The following is a 12,827-nucleotide window of genomic DNA, read 5'->3' on the forward strand; positions in this document are numbered from 1 at the left end:
CACCCCCAGCCCGAGAAGCCTTCCCCTCCCCATACACAGACACACACAGGTGAAGTTGGGCTGCTTTTTAGTCCAGGAGAAGTCACATGTGAACTTTGCAGAAAGGAAATCAGAGGAAAGAGAGGGTCACCTGTGAAGATGACCTTAAAACTGGAATGGCCATTCAGATTTTAAAATGGCTGTCTTCTGATTTAATCAGATTTAGCAGTTACAGTGATTTAGGCCAGATGCAAAGGCACCAGGGTCACCCATGAAAATGTCCTTCTTGTTCAAAAAGCCCAGTAAAGCCCATGGGACTAAGGCAAGTGGGCTTATAGGTGTTCTCCTCAAGCACAGAGATCCTTCCTCTCTAGGAAGACCCCCCTGCAGCCAGTTGTTGCAGGTAGGCCCATGCCTACCTCTGGTTGCCAGGTGCTTTTTGAACTCCCTAATCAAGGTTTCAACCCCATGTCCACAAAACGAGCAACCAGGGCGACATAACTTTTCAAGGGTGGGGAAGGCTCACTTGGCCACTCCACAGGCTTGAATTGCCTTCAGCCCCCCCCCCCCCTGCAAAGCATAAGCACAGCTTTGTCGAAATCGAGCAAGGCTCGGGGAAGGCAGTCAGCAAAAACCTCCGCGTTACGATTAGTCGCTTGCCACTGGCAACGTGCTTTGCACCTTTCCCCTCACAACAGCCTTGCGAGGCGGGCCGGGCCGCGAGCAGCAGAGGCGCGCGCGGCCGCCAAGCCAGCGCGCCTGGAGGCAGGGCGAGAGGCTGGCCCGGAGCCCCCCTGCGTGCAAAAGAAGGTCGCCTTCCCTGAGGAGAAAGCCCCGCCAAAAGGCGCCTCTCCCCCTCTCTCGGCCGCCCGCCCGCCCGCCCGTCCGTCTGAGGCGCGGAGGGCTGCGAGAAGGCTGCCGGCTCGCCTCGGGCTGTGGTGCGGCGCTCGCTTCGCTGTGCTGCTGCTGCTGCTGCTCCAGCCTCCTTCCCCTCCCTGTGCGAAGGGATGGTTGAGTCCAGCAGCAGCTGCGGCGGCGGCGGCGACGGCAGGCTGAGCAGCTCCTTCTGCCGCTAGGCGCCCGTCAGCATCGCGCTCGGCTCTCCCCGCCGCCTCCTGCCAGCCTTCTCGCCCTACTGCCGCCGCCGCCGCCGCCGCCGCCGCTGCCCTGACAGGAGGACTCGCCGCCTCCCGGCGCGCTCTCCGGATGCCCGGCCGCGTCTGTGCCGCGGTGGCGTCGTCGGGCTGGTGGCGCTCGGACTGAGCGGAGGCGCTTCTCCTCCGTCTCCAGCCCCGCAGCGGCTCGCCGGCACTGGGTGCTATGAGCAGGCGAGCCCAGGCGCCCGGTCCTGCAGGAGGTGTCGGACGCTGCTGCTGCCGCCGCCGCCGCCGCCGCTGCTCTGCCGCCCCGCGCGGCACCTGGAGCTGCCCTCGCCGCCGCCTCGCGTCGCCCTCCGGTGAGTCTCCGGCGCCGGCCTCGGTCCCTCCGGCGCTCGGGGCGAGGGCGGCCGCCGGCGCTCGCAGCTGAGGGCGCCCCCCGCCAGGCCACCGCACGGACCCCCTGCCCCCGCCCCATCCCCGCCGCCCCCCGCCTCGGCTCTGGCTCGCCCGATGAGTGTGGAATAGCTGCGGACATGACTGCGCGGAGGCAAGTCGAGGCGCTGCTGGTGCTGCTGGTGCTCGGCGCGGGGCTCCTCACTGCGGCTCAGGGTAAGCGCCGGCTTTGCTACCACTATGGAGAAGAGAGAGGCTTCCTGCTCTTGGGGGTTTTTTTGCACACCAGAATGGGGGGCTCGGAGAGGGGGGGTCCTGGACCAGCCAGCGGCTGCCTCAGGCTGGTGCCCTCCACCCTCCCACCCACCTACCCCGCACATGCCTCCCATAGGCATGCACCTCGCTGTGGTTTCTGATGGAGGCAGCGGCCAGGCGTGAAGCTTCCATGCCTCTTGTGCGCTCTCTCTCTCTCACACACACACACACACACAGAGACGATTGTATGGTTTTGGGCAGACCAGTCCCCCTTCCTGCCCCTCTGGGCTGGAGCTGCTGGTGGTTGCCTGAAGTGGGGACTGCGCTGGCACCGCAGGGAGCAGCGCTCCAACCGGGCAAGGCTAGTTTGGGGAGCCGCCGTGCCCTCTCTGCACTTGGAATGGCTGGGGCTTCACCGGGAGATGCTCGAGGCAGCGCGAGGGAGGCTGCCAAGTTGCTCGCCTGGCCTCTCCTCTCCCTCTCCCCCCCCCCCGCCTCAGCGCGAAATAGATCTCCACTTGCAAGCAGCGTTAAGCCCCCCCCCCCCCCCGCGCCTCCTGGTCTTCGGAGGAGTAGGTGGCTGTGATGATCCCCCTGTTTCGCTGGCGCGTCTACCTGCACTTTTGTTCTTTCTGCAAGTTGCGGGGAGGGAGCCGAGGAGGAGAGATTGAGTCATCCTCCCTGTGGCACTCAGGCTGCAACGGAGGGGCCAAAAGAAGCCCTTGATGCTCAGCGGGAAGGGGAAAAAAGTGCCTGTGGGTGTATCTGTCTGGAGACTCTTCCCTTTTCACCAACCTGCGTTTGCTTGGTTGGGGTTTTCTCCTTGGGACTGAGGTGGGGCACAACCTCAGGCCGGCACAACTTTGATCTTGGCCTCGAGCAGGACAACCTGTTTTGTCCCCAGAGACAATCAAGTCCTCTTAAGCCACTTAGTCTTTCCTCCGCTGGGGCCTTTCTAAATTGGCAAGGGTATGTGTGTGTGAGAGAGAGACAGAGAGAGAACATTTATGTTGTGGATACCCTGGCAACAGAACTGCTGCTGCTCACTAATTCAGCACCTGCCGCTGTTTCAGACCTGGGTCTGTCTTGCTTCTCATGAAGCGCTTTCATCTCCAGATGTTTGTATTGGGGGGGGGGAAAGGGAATAAATCCATCCTAGTTTGCCCAGTAAAACATGAAGATGCTTCCCCCCACCCCACTTCAGTCTTTTGCTGCTCCAGTTTTTAAGGGAAATTATTAAATATGTAAAGAGGTGAGGAGAAAAACTTTAAAAGTGAATGAAACTATTTGGAGCCCGCCTCTCTTAAAACCTCTGTCTCCTTTGGGTGTCTAAAAATTGTATCACACTGATAATATGGCAACATGATGCAGTCCATTTATAAATGGAACATCTGTGAAACTTTCCCTTCTACCCCTTTGTTCTTTTTTCATCATTGTTAATTTCTTTGATTGACTTTTGATCACTTCAGCAGAGGTTAGGAGAAAGGTAAGACCGGTTGGGGCATAGTTTATTCCTGTTGTGCTGTTGTGTTGTACCAAGGCTCTACATAGTTTAGAGCCAAAAGCAAGTTTTGTTCTTCTGTCCACTGAAGGATCCTCCCTTCATCTCCATCCTTGGAGCTGCTGCAGGTGATAAAGTAATGCCTTGCCTGGACTCTGGGCTGCCTCTGATCTCATTTTACTCACTTTGAATAAAGAACAGAGGGACAGAAACATCTGATATATTTAGAAACGGTGCTGAAAGGGCAGCTCCTGTAAAAATGAGGCTCGCCCTTGGAGCTGCATATGCCACGGTGTGCTTTGCTCCCTGTCAGCCTGCTGCAGCGAGAAAATCTTATAGCATCCTTTCATGTCCCAAAGTTGCTGCCTGTTCGTCACCCCTTGTCTCCTCTCCCCTTTCTCTGATAGTGTCCATTTAGCTGGGAGGTGTCTTTTGCCAACCCTGGATCCTCTCCAATTAGGCAAGGTTTTGCTTTCCCTCGGTGGTGCTGCTCGTGCTGCTTAGTAATCCTGGCATGTGTGTGGTATTTCATTCCCCCTCCCCCATTGTCTCTGGATTGGGTGGTTTCGAGAAGTTGGCTACCAAAGGGCAACACAAATCTGAATCCTCTGGCAAAACACATTGTGAGAATGGGGCTACTCACAGCTGCTTGTGCCCAGTATTGCTGCTAGTTTGGGGAAGGAGCTGGGTTCATTGGCCAGAAATGGACACACAGTGGCAATAAATTGGGCTCATCTTATGCCATCCAGGCAAATAATACATTCTGAGGCCAGGGACAGGAGAGGGTGAGAATGGGATAAGTTACAATCAATACTACCTTTGTGTCGGCTTCAGATGAGGACTTAAACTTCAGACTCATTTATTAAATAGACCATTGCTTTGTATTTCTGACATTTGTTATATAAGCATTTTCTTTTTAATAATGGACATTTAACAAAAGAAGCTTTTTCATCATGTTTGCATAGTGCATGAAGGAGCTTTGACACAGCTCTTTGACCAGTACCTTTGGTGTAGGTGATGCAAGAGTTGTGATAAATTTAGCTGTGCATCCCTTTAATGTGGAGGGGAAGAATGGGTTTCCATTTAATATAGCCTTTGCAAACAACAGGTAAAAGATTTTTTTTAAACAGGGCAGTGATGTTTGACATTTTTTCTCACCCTTTTACATTCCTAAGCAGTAAAGCAGAGGCATCTATATTTAGCAAAATGTAAACCTACGTTTGAAATTAGGTGTATGGCTTAAAGAGAAAGTGACTGAAAAAATAAGCATCACCTAGTAACAGAACAGCGTTAGTTTCTGGAGCACATAAAATCTTAATTAACAGAGCCTAGCAACTCTTTATTTTAACTGTTCTGTGGAGAGGAATTAATTTGCTTTTTTATTGACAAAGATTCTATGCTGAACGATCCAAGAGCAGCATTTCTATGGAGGTGTATATGTACTATATGAAGCATTCCCTTTGTCTTTCACAATAAGATATATATTTTATCACTGACGTTATATCAGTATATATAGATAAATGAAACAAAATCCATAACATTTGTCTATTACTATATATAATTTTCACAAGTAATTTTTTTCAACTAGTAGATTCATTTATGACTACTTTTTATTTTTCTCTCCACTTACATTAAAAAAAACTATAAGAATTTGTGGTTACCCCAAATAGCCCACAAATACATTTCAGCTTGCAATCATTACTTGGAAATAAGTCTTGTTGTAGTTAGAAAGATTTACTTCTGAGTAAACATGAACTAGCATGTTATGAGGTCTGGATGTTCAGTTAACACAGGAAATCCCTTCTGCATACTTCAGGGTCATAGTTTCCCATATTTCAGTTCCTCCTAATTTCCCGATACCTGTCAGTTCAGCAATGAAAATCCAGTGAGGCCTATGCGTTCATCTCTCTACTATCAGACAAAAAAGTAAATCGAGAAATCTTTCTCTGTTTTCAGACGTCATGATAAAACAGTATATATTATTATTGGTTAATTATAAGCCACATGGAGTGAATTAAAATTATATGAATGTTACTTTATTTCTATAAGTTAATAGAGTGTTTGGTATGAAAAAAATCCCCTTCAAAGTAGCATATGACTTATAAGCAAGGTGTAACAGTTGTGTGTTTGGCTATTGAAAGGACTTTATTGTATTTCCCTTATAGAAAGTTGATAGATAAGGGGAATACTAGATGTAGATTTTGAGGATTCTCCCCTTTTTTGTGGGGAGACATTGAACACCTATATTCCATTTCTGCATTGGTGCATGGAAGGTGGGGGAGCTGCCATTCAACAATTGCTTGGCTGCCTTCGAGCCATACTACCAGGATAGAGCACTCAGCCCCCACAGTTATTGGCCCATGTTCAGCAGAAACTTCTAGTACCCTCATTTAGTCACATAGTCATTGAGAGGTTTTGGTTAAATTGTTATGTTATTCTCAGTTCCTCATTCTCAAAAAAACCCCCACACACAACAACAACCCTGCATCTTCACATTTCTGATAAATGAGCAATGATTGATTTGTTTCTGTAATGTACTGAGGGTCCCATATACTGGCTTATATGTGCCCATCGGGGTTTTTGACGTTTCATCTTCAAAAAGAAAGTAATTATACCTTAAAAGATAAGCATTTTTGAAAGAATGCTCCCTCCTTTTTCTCACCCATCAGCCTTTATTCAAAACCAAATTTTCCAGCCAGCTGTACTTCATGACAACCCTGGTTCCATTGTTCCCAAGTAGTTCAGAGAAAGGATACTTGCCTCTGACTGACCAAGTGCAAGGGAAAATTTAGCCATCTCTTAATCCTGTTCTAACAGTGCTTAAGCAGGTATGCCAGGCAAGTCATAATGCAGTGAGTGAGAGACAGAATTTGTATAAACCACTTAAACAACTGAGTCACTTTTTTGAGAACTGTGAACGAATAATATTCACAGTAAAGAAAAAAATCATGCTTTCTTTGAAGATTTTTATGCATGTCCTAGTTTTTCTTTCATTTTTACAGATCCCGAGATCTAAGATGCACTTTTACAGCAAAAGAGGGAAAATGTGATGCCATCTTTTAAATAGCTTTCTAAGGCTTCGTTTTAACTACTGACTCAGTGACTCTGTATTAGATGATCATGGCAGTGTGTTTGCCTGTTCGTCAGGTTAATTTTTCCTGTTTTTTTTTAAACTTGCTTTGCATTATTTAAATCACGTCTTCAGCACATAGTTTGAGTAGAAACATTACCCTTTCTAAAGCAGTATATGCAATACAGTAGAGGTAAGACTGTTTATATTGAGTGGTTTGTTTACATCATCCTCGGAGGCAAACCTTCTGTTCTCTGTCTATATTCATTCAACATCCCCAATGAGAAACAGCCTTGTTAGTCTCATATGGGATTGCTCCCAGGAATGCTACAAGAATTTTGCTGGACCAGATATCAAAATTTGACTGAGCAGTTTTCAACTGACTTTTCTGATGCTAATAGTCCTACAGTCTACCACTCCGGGTTATAAGGAAAATAGATTTTAACAACCTTTTACTAAATATAAGAATAGTTATGTAGCTATATTCTCTACATGACTGATTCTTCAAATATTACCCCCTCAAAATCTACCTCTACACCCTAAAATTGGTCAGAATTCACACTACGTTGAGTTGCATTTTATATGAAGCGGAGCAAGCTTTTCTCACTATCCTGACTATGTAGGAAAGTACTGATGCTTTCTTGAGAACATTGGAAGTAAATATCACTAAACAGAATGGGACTTACTTCTGAGTAAGCACATATAAGATTACATTGTGTAAGTAGTTACTGCTGCATATCAGGTTCATATTTGTTCATGTCTCTACACAACAGATTTAAGGGTCTGAATGATACTCCCTAAGTGTATTCTTTGGGAAAGGTCATTACAGTTAAAGCAAGACAAAACTAATCTGAGTGTATCATGTGAGTATAAGCAATATACTTCACCATTTGGTCAAAGTTCTTTTAATTTGTTGTCAATGTCTAGAATCTTGTACCTTCTGTTCTCAAGCCACAAAAGCTCATTCCGCACAGGCAGAATAATGCACTTTCAAACTGCTTTCAGTGCTCTTTGAAGCTGTGCAGAATAGCAGAATCCACTTGCAAACAGTTGTGAAAGTGGTTTGAAAACGCATTATTTTGCGTGTGCAGAAGGGGCCAAAAACAGTTTAGAATTCTTCACGGTGCCAGTATTCCCTTGGCACTGGTATGGGGCCAGTTACATTGTTGAAGAACTGGTACAGTTTCCTCAGTTAACAGATTATATGATCTGCTCTGATTTTTTGAGAGTTTGCTGTTGTAGGGTTGGCTTATGACTCTCACACACACAAAAAATGCTGTTAACTTTTTAAAACACAACATGCAGTACTGTAATAAGAACCATTTTCTTATATGGCAAAGCCCACTTGATAATTAGGGCAGAAAGATACAAATGGCTGTTAGACTTTGAGCCAAACTAGATGTTACATTTTTAAAGGGTTGAATGACTCACCCTGCAGCCCCATAGCAGCTATGGGAAAGATCTATTTAAAAATGAGGGAGATCCAAACCAAAATAGCATGTGGTAGCCGGGAGTTGTTTGCTCCTCTTTACAGCTGCACTCCCCTGACAGTTCCCTGGACACACTTCTTAAAAATGTTACATCTTGTTTGGCCCTTTGTAATGATTTGATAGGGGTGGGATGTCTCTCCTAGTAGAAACGAGTTCTTGTATTCACCTTCTTTTACAAGGGATGCATCAAGCTGAATCTGAGAACTACTTAAGAAATTTCAGGGTTTTTTTCCCCCAAATCTGATAAACAGCATGTCTTTCCTACTATTACTTGAAAATGTCATTTATAATAATGAATATTTAAAACAATGATATGTTACATTATATCAACAAGTTTCAGAGAAGGCCAGAGGAAAAAGGAAGCATGCAAACATCCTTCTTCAATGACATCAAGCAGTAACACATGCATGTCTTTCAGCTTAAAATTTTATTTTTTAAAAGAGCGTCTTTTGTGCATTCACTCATTGCTGCTATCACTTTGTCAAAATAATTATTAGCACTACAATAACCAAAGGTTTTCCACATTGCTTAATGCCTGCTCACGTATATGGGTGGGGAGCCTCCATGCTCTGTATTTTCATTGCTTCTAAAATAGCTGCGATGCTGTTTTCTTCAGTGAGAGTCAAATCCCCTTCAAATAAATACAGAAAAAAATATGGAACAAAAGAGAAGCTTCATTTTTCTGTTCTTATTTGAGTCTGGACTTGTCAAAATCCAGGAGCCACTGTTGAGCATATAGAATGGAAAGTACTCAACAAACTGCTTATGTTGTCCAAAGTAGCATTGGTCTAGGAAAAAACCCCCGACACAAATAGGACAGTTCTTCTGTACAAGTATCTGTTCCTCCTTTTATTTAATTTTTCTTTTAAAACAGCAGTTACTATAAGAAGTCAAAAATGCTTTAAAATGTTGCTAAGTACAATAGTGGGCAAAATCTTAAGTGTGAAATAGAACTGTCTTTTGTGTCTCGAGTATAGTCAGGATTGAATTCCAAATACTTGGTATAAAAAGGCATTGCTCTCTTTTAAAAATCTTGATGCTGCGTTACTTCTGTTGTTTTTGTTTATTATATTTACATGTTAGATTGAATGTGTATTCCAGTATTGCTTTTGTCCATTTTGTAGCTGTCTTGAGTTTTGGAGAAACTAACATAGGCTCATTCCGCACATGCAGAATAATGCACTTTCAAACTGCTTTCAGTGCTCTTTGAAGCTGTGCGGAATAGCAAAATCCACTTGCAAACAGCTGTGAAAGTGGTTTGAAAACACATTATTTTGCATGTGCGGAAGAGGCCATAGATAGAAGCCCCGTGGCACCGAGTGGTAAGCTGTAGTACCACAGTCAACGCTCTACTCACAACCTGAGTTTGATTCTGATGGAAGTTGGTTTCAGGTAGCTGGCTCAAGGTTGACTCAGCCTTCCATTCGTTGGAGGTTGGTAATATGAGTACCCAGCTTGCTGGGGGTGAAGTATATATGACTGGGGAAGGCAATGGCAAACCAGCCCATAAACCAAGTCTGCCTTGTAAATGTCATAATGTGGTATGAGTTAGTAATGGTCCAATGCTTGCACAGAGTGCAACTCTTTCCTTTCCCTACTGTTGATAGACATTTTTTAACAGCAAAATTAATAATACCCAATCTGATGGTCAGGGAAAGGCAGGAGAGGGTGGTTCCTCTGTGTATTTCAGATTTCTATACTGGCTAAGCAACCTGAATATACCAGACTAGTCTGATCTTGTCAGAGCTTGGAAGCTGAACATGCTTGACCATGATTAGTACTCGAAAGGGAGACCAGCTAAGAAGGTGAAGAGGAAGGCAATGGCAAACCTACTCATCTCTTGCCTTGAAAACCCCATGAGGAATAGTCATGTTGGTTGTGACTTGACAGCACTTTATTGTGGATTTATTTGACTTGTACTGCACCCTAAGAAATAACTACGAATTAGCTGGATTAATTGTTGTGATAGGTCGCCCGCTCTGGGTTGAAAAGTTCCTGGAGATTTGGGAGGATAGGAGCTTGGGAGGGCTGGGTTTGGGGTTGGGATGGACCTCAGTGCCATGGAGTCCATTCTTCAAAGCAGACGTTTTATCCAGGGGAACTGTTCTCTGTAATCTAGAGATTGGTTGTTATTCTGGGACATCTTCAGGCACCACCTGGAGGTTGGCACCCATATGTTGTGGTGTTATTGATGTATTAAGTTGTCCACAAATACAAACTAAAACACAAATGGAGAGCAACATAAACTCTTGGAAGAGTAACACAGCTACTTTTTGTCAGTAACAAGTGTTTTGTGTGTACTAGGGTTGCCAACCTCCTGGAATTACGAGTGTTTTATGGCATCACATCACCACTGAACTCCCTCCCCTCCCCAGGTTCAATCACCAAATCTCCAGGAATTTTCCAACTTAAGTTGGTAACCTTGGTATATGCACATTTCTAATGGAGTAGCTTCTGTAGCTAGAAAAATTAATGCATCACATAGAGTTGTCTATCACTTCTCTTAACTGGAGGGCACATTCATTTTAAGAGCAGAACTAGATCCAATCTATCTCATATTTATAATGATTAATCAGAAAGTTTCTAGACTAATGAGAATGTTGTTAATGGTTTTCTTTCAGTTAGAGAGATGCACAAAATCACAATTTCTTGCAACGTTTGGAATGCTCTACTTGCAGATAGAATCATTCAAAACGATTCTTTACAGTTTTGCTGTTGTAGTCATCTGTTCATGTTTAAGCCAGCTATTTTTGTGTTTATTTCTACAGCTCAGCTGGGAGGTGGAATATTTTATGAATTAGGAAGCAAGAAGAAATATAGCTTGATCCACAGCAGGATCAAAAACAATACTTGCTGGATTAGGATGGACTTTTGCTTTTGCTATACCAAGTTCAGCTTTAATAAATACATTTCACTGAATTGCAAGTTTGCAGTGAGAATCAGTCTTTTAAAGTTAATGGGCAGAAAGGATAACTTTGTTAAGGAGTGCGCTGTAACTCACTGATCACCTGTTCCTATCAGCCCAGAACTGGAGGAAGGTGGTTCCTCTGTGTGCTTCAGGATTCATGACACTGTGCTTCAGAAATTATTACCGTATAAACTCGTGTATAAGCCGACTTGTGTATACACCGAGGCACCTAATTTTACTACCAAAACCTGTGGAAAAGTATTGACTCGCGTGTAAGCCGAAGGTGGGAAGCCGGGAGGCAGAGGGAGCTCCTTATTTGGGCAGTGACTCCCCCTGGTGTCATTGCCCAAATAAGGAGCTCCCTCCACCTCCCGGCTGCCTGGGCTTCCTCAAACTCAGCTGGGAGGTGGAAGGAGCTCCTTATTTGGGCAATGACATCAGGGGGAGTCACTGCCCAAATAAGGAGCTCCCTCTGCCTCCTGGGGTTTGAGGAAGCCCAGCCAGCCAGGGTTCCCCTTCACCCTCCCAGGAGGGCAGCAAAAAGCAGCTTGTGCAGCCGCAGGGAGGTCATCCCGGCCATGCCCCCAGCCTCGGCAGAGGCCTGAAGAGCCAGCTGGTAAGCAGGACTCATGTATAAGGCGAGGGAGCATTTTTCAGCCTTAAAACAGGGCTGAAAAACCCGGCTTATACGCTAGTATATATGGTATACCTCTGCCTAACTGGTCAGTTCAGAAAGAAAATTAGATAACTATATTAACAGATGTTAATTACAATTAATAGTGAAGCATCACCAAGCTGAATATCATTTTCGAAAATTATAATATGTAATCTAACAAAATATATGGGCAGTAATAATGTTTTCTGCTGGCAGAAGAAACTTGCATGTTTTGCTACTTCCTCTTTCCACTTGAGTCACCATGCCCATGCTGTTCCTGTGAAATCCAGATTTTGGGTTGTTAGTTCAGAGTGCATAACAAGCTGCAGTTGGACTTTATGCACAGAGTTCCCACGAGCAACCGTGGACCCCTGAACAACGATTCCTTCCCCTCCCAACTCATTTAAAGGGCATTTAAAGATGCACTAAATCAAAGTGGAAACTCCGAGAAATGGCAGTACATCAGTGAAAAAAGGTGACACAATTCCCACTGAATTGACTGTGACTTATTTCACATTCATATCCTACCCTCAACATTGCAAACTAGAGGGGAGGGGAGCGAATTCCTCAGTGGTTAAGGAAGAAAGTCTCTCTAAAAATCAGATTCTCTAACATTAATTCTTTAACTGGAAAAGATAGCAAGTGCATGTTATAATTTTAAATAAAGCAAAAGGTAAAACATGGTTATTTTGGATTCTTAGAGAGAATTGTAGCTGTCACTGCAGCCCTGAGATTAAAGCTATCAACCAAAGACCAGTAGGCACCATGTCGATCGTTTCTTAGTTTCATATGAGAGCAAAGTGAGGCAGTGGACTGCCTAGTTTCTGGAGTCCCTAGCAATTTTATATTATGTTCTTCTTGTTCCCAGAGGCCCTACTTATGGGAATGCTATTCTGCAAACTCTAGATAGATGGTTTCAGTGAACTTTGGAAGCAACCCTGAATATCGTTGTCATTTGATAGAAAGTAATTGTGAACTTTTTGCCTATAATTTCAGTAGTTATTAATGACTGAAAAATTGTAAATATCACAGCTATAATGTTTATTGCAGCCATTCTCCAGTCCAAAGAAATGGTTTGGACTGGATCAAAAAGGATATCGAAGAGATAGAAAAAGTGCAGAGAAGGGCAACGAGGATGATTGAGGGATTGGAGCACCTTTCTTATGAGGAGAGACTGCAACGTTTGGGACTCTTTAGTTTGGAGAGAAGACATCTGAGCGGGGATATGATTGAAGTCTATAAAATTATGCATGGGATAGAAAATGTTAACAGAGATAAATTTTTCTCTCTTTCTCAAAATATACTAAAACCAGGGGGCATACATTGAAAATGCTGGGGGGAAGAATTAGGACAAATAAAAGGAAACATTTCTTCATGCAACATGTGATTGGTGTTTGGAATATGCTGCCACAGGAAGTGATGATGGCCACTAACCTGGATAGCGGGCTTGGACAGACTTATGGAGGAGAAGTCGAT

The 12,827-nt window shown here is 44.7% G+C and overlaps 1 protein-coding gene across 1 annotated transcript in view; it reads left to right on the forward strand.

Annotated features, from left to right (window-relative positions):
- Nucleotides 1–1,603: 1,603 nt before the first annotated feature.
- Nucleotides 1,604–12,827, forward strand: part of CSMD1 (CUB and Sushi multiple domains 1) — a 1,361,167-nt gene continuing 1,349,943 nt past the window's right edge. Inside the window, exon 1 of the mRNA XM_048497567.1 lies at nt 1,604–1,688. Within this exon, the coding sequence (XP_048353524.1) occupies nt 1,613–1,688 (76 nt within the window). The 5' untranslated portion in view covers nt 1,604–1,612. The remainder of the gene's footprint in view (nt 1,689–12,827) is intronic.

The sequence above is a fragment of the Sphaerodactylus townsendi genome, linkage group LG01 (genome assembly GCF_021028975.2).
Source record: "Sphaerodactylus townsendi isolate TG3544 linkage group LG01, MPM_Stown_v2.3, whole genome shotgun sequence".
Taxonomy (NCBI): domain Eukaryota; kingdom Metazoa; phylum Chordata; class Lepidosauria; order Squamata; family Sphaerodactylidae; genus Sphaerodactylus; species Sphaerodactylus townsendi.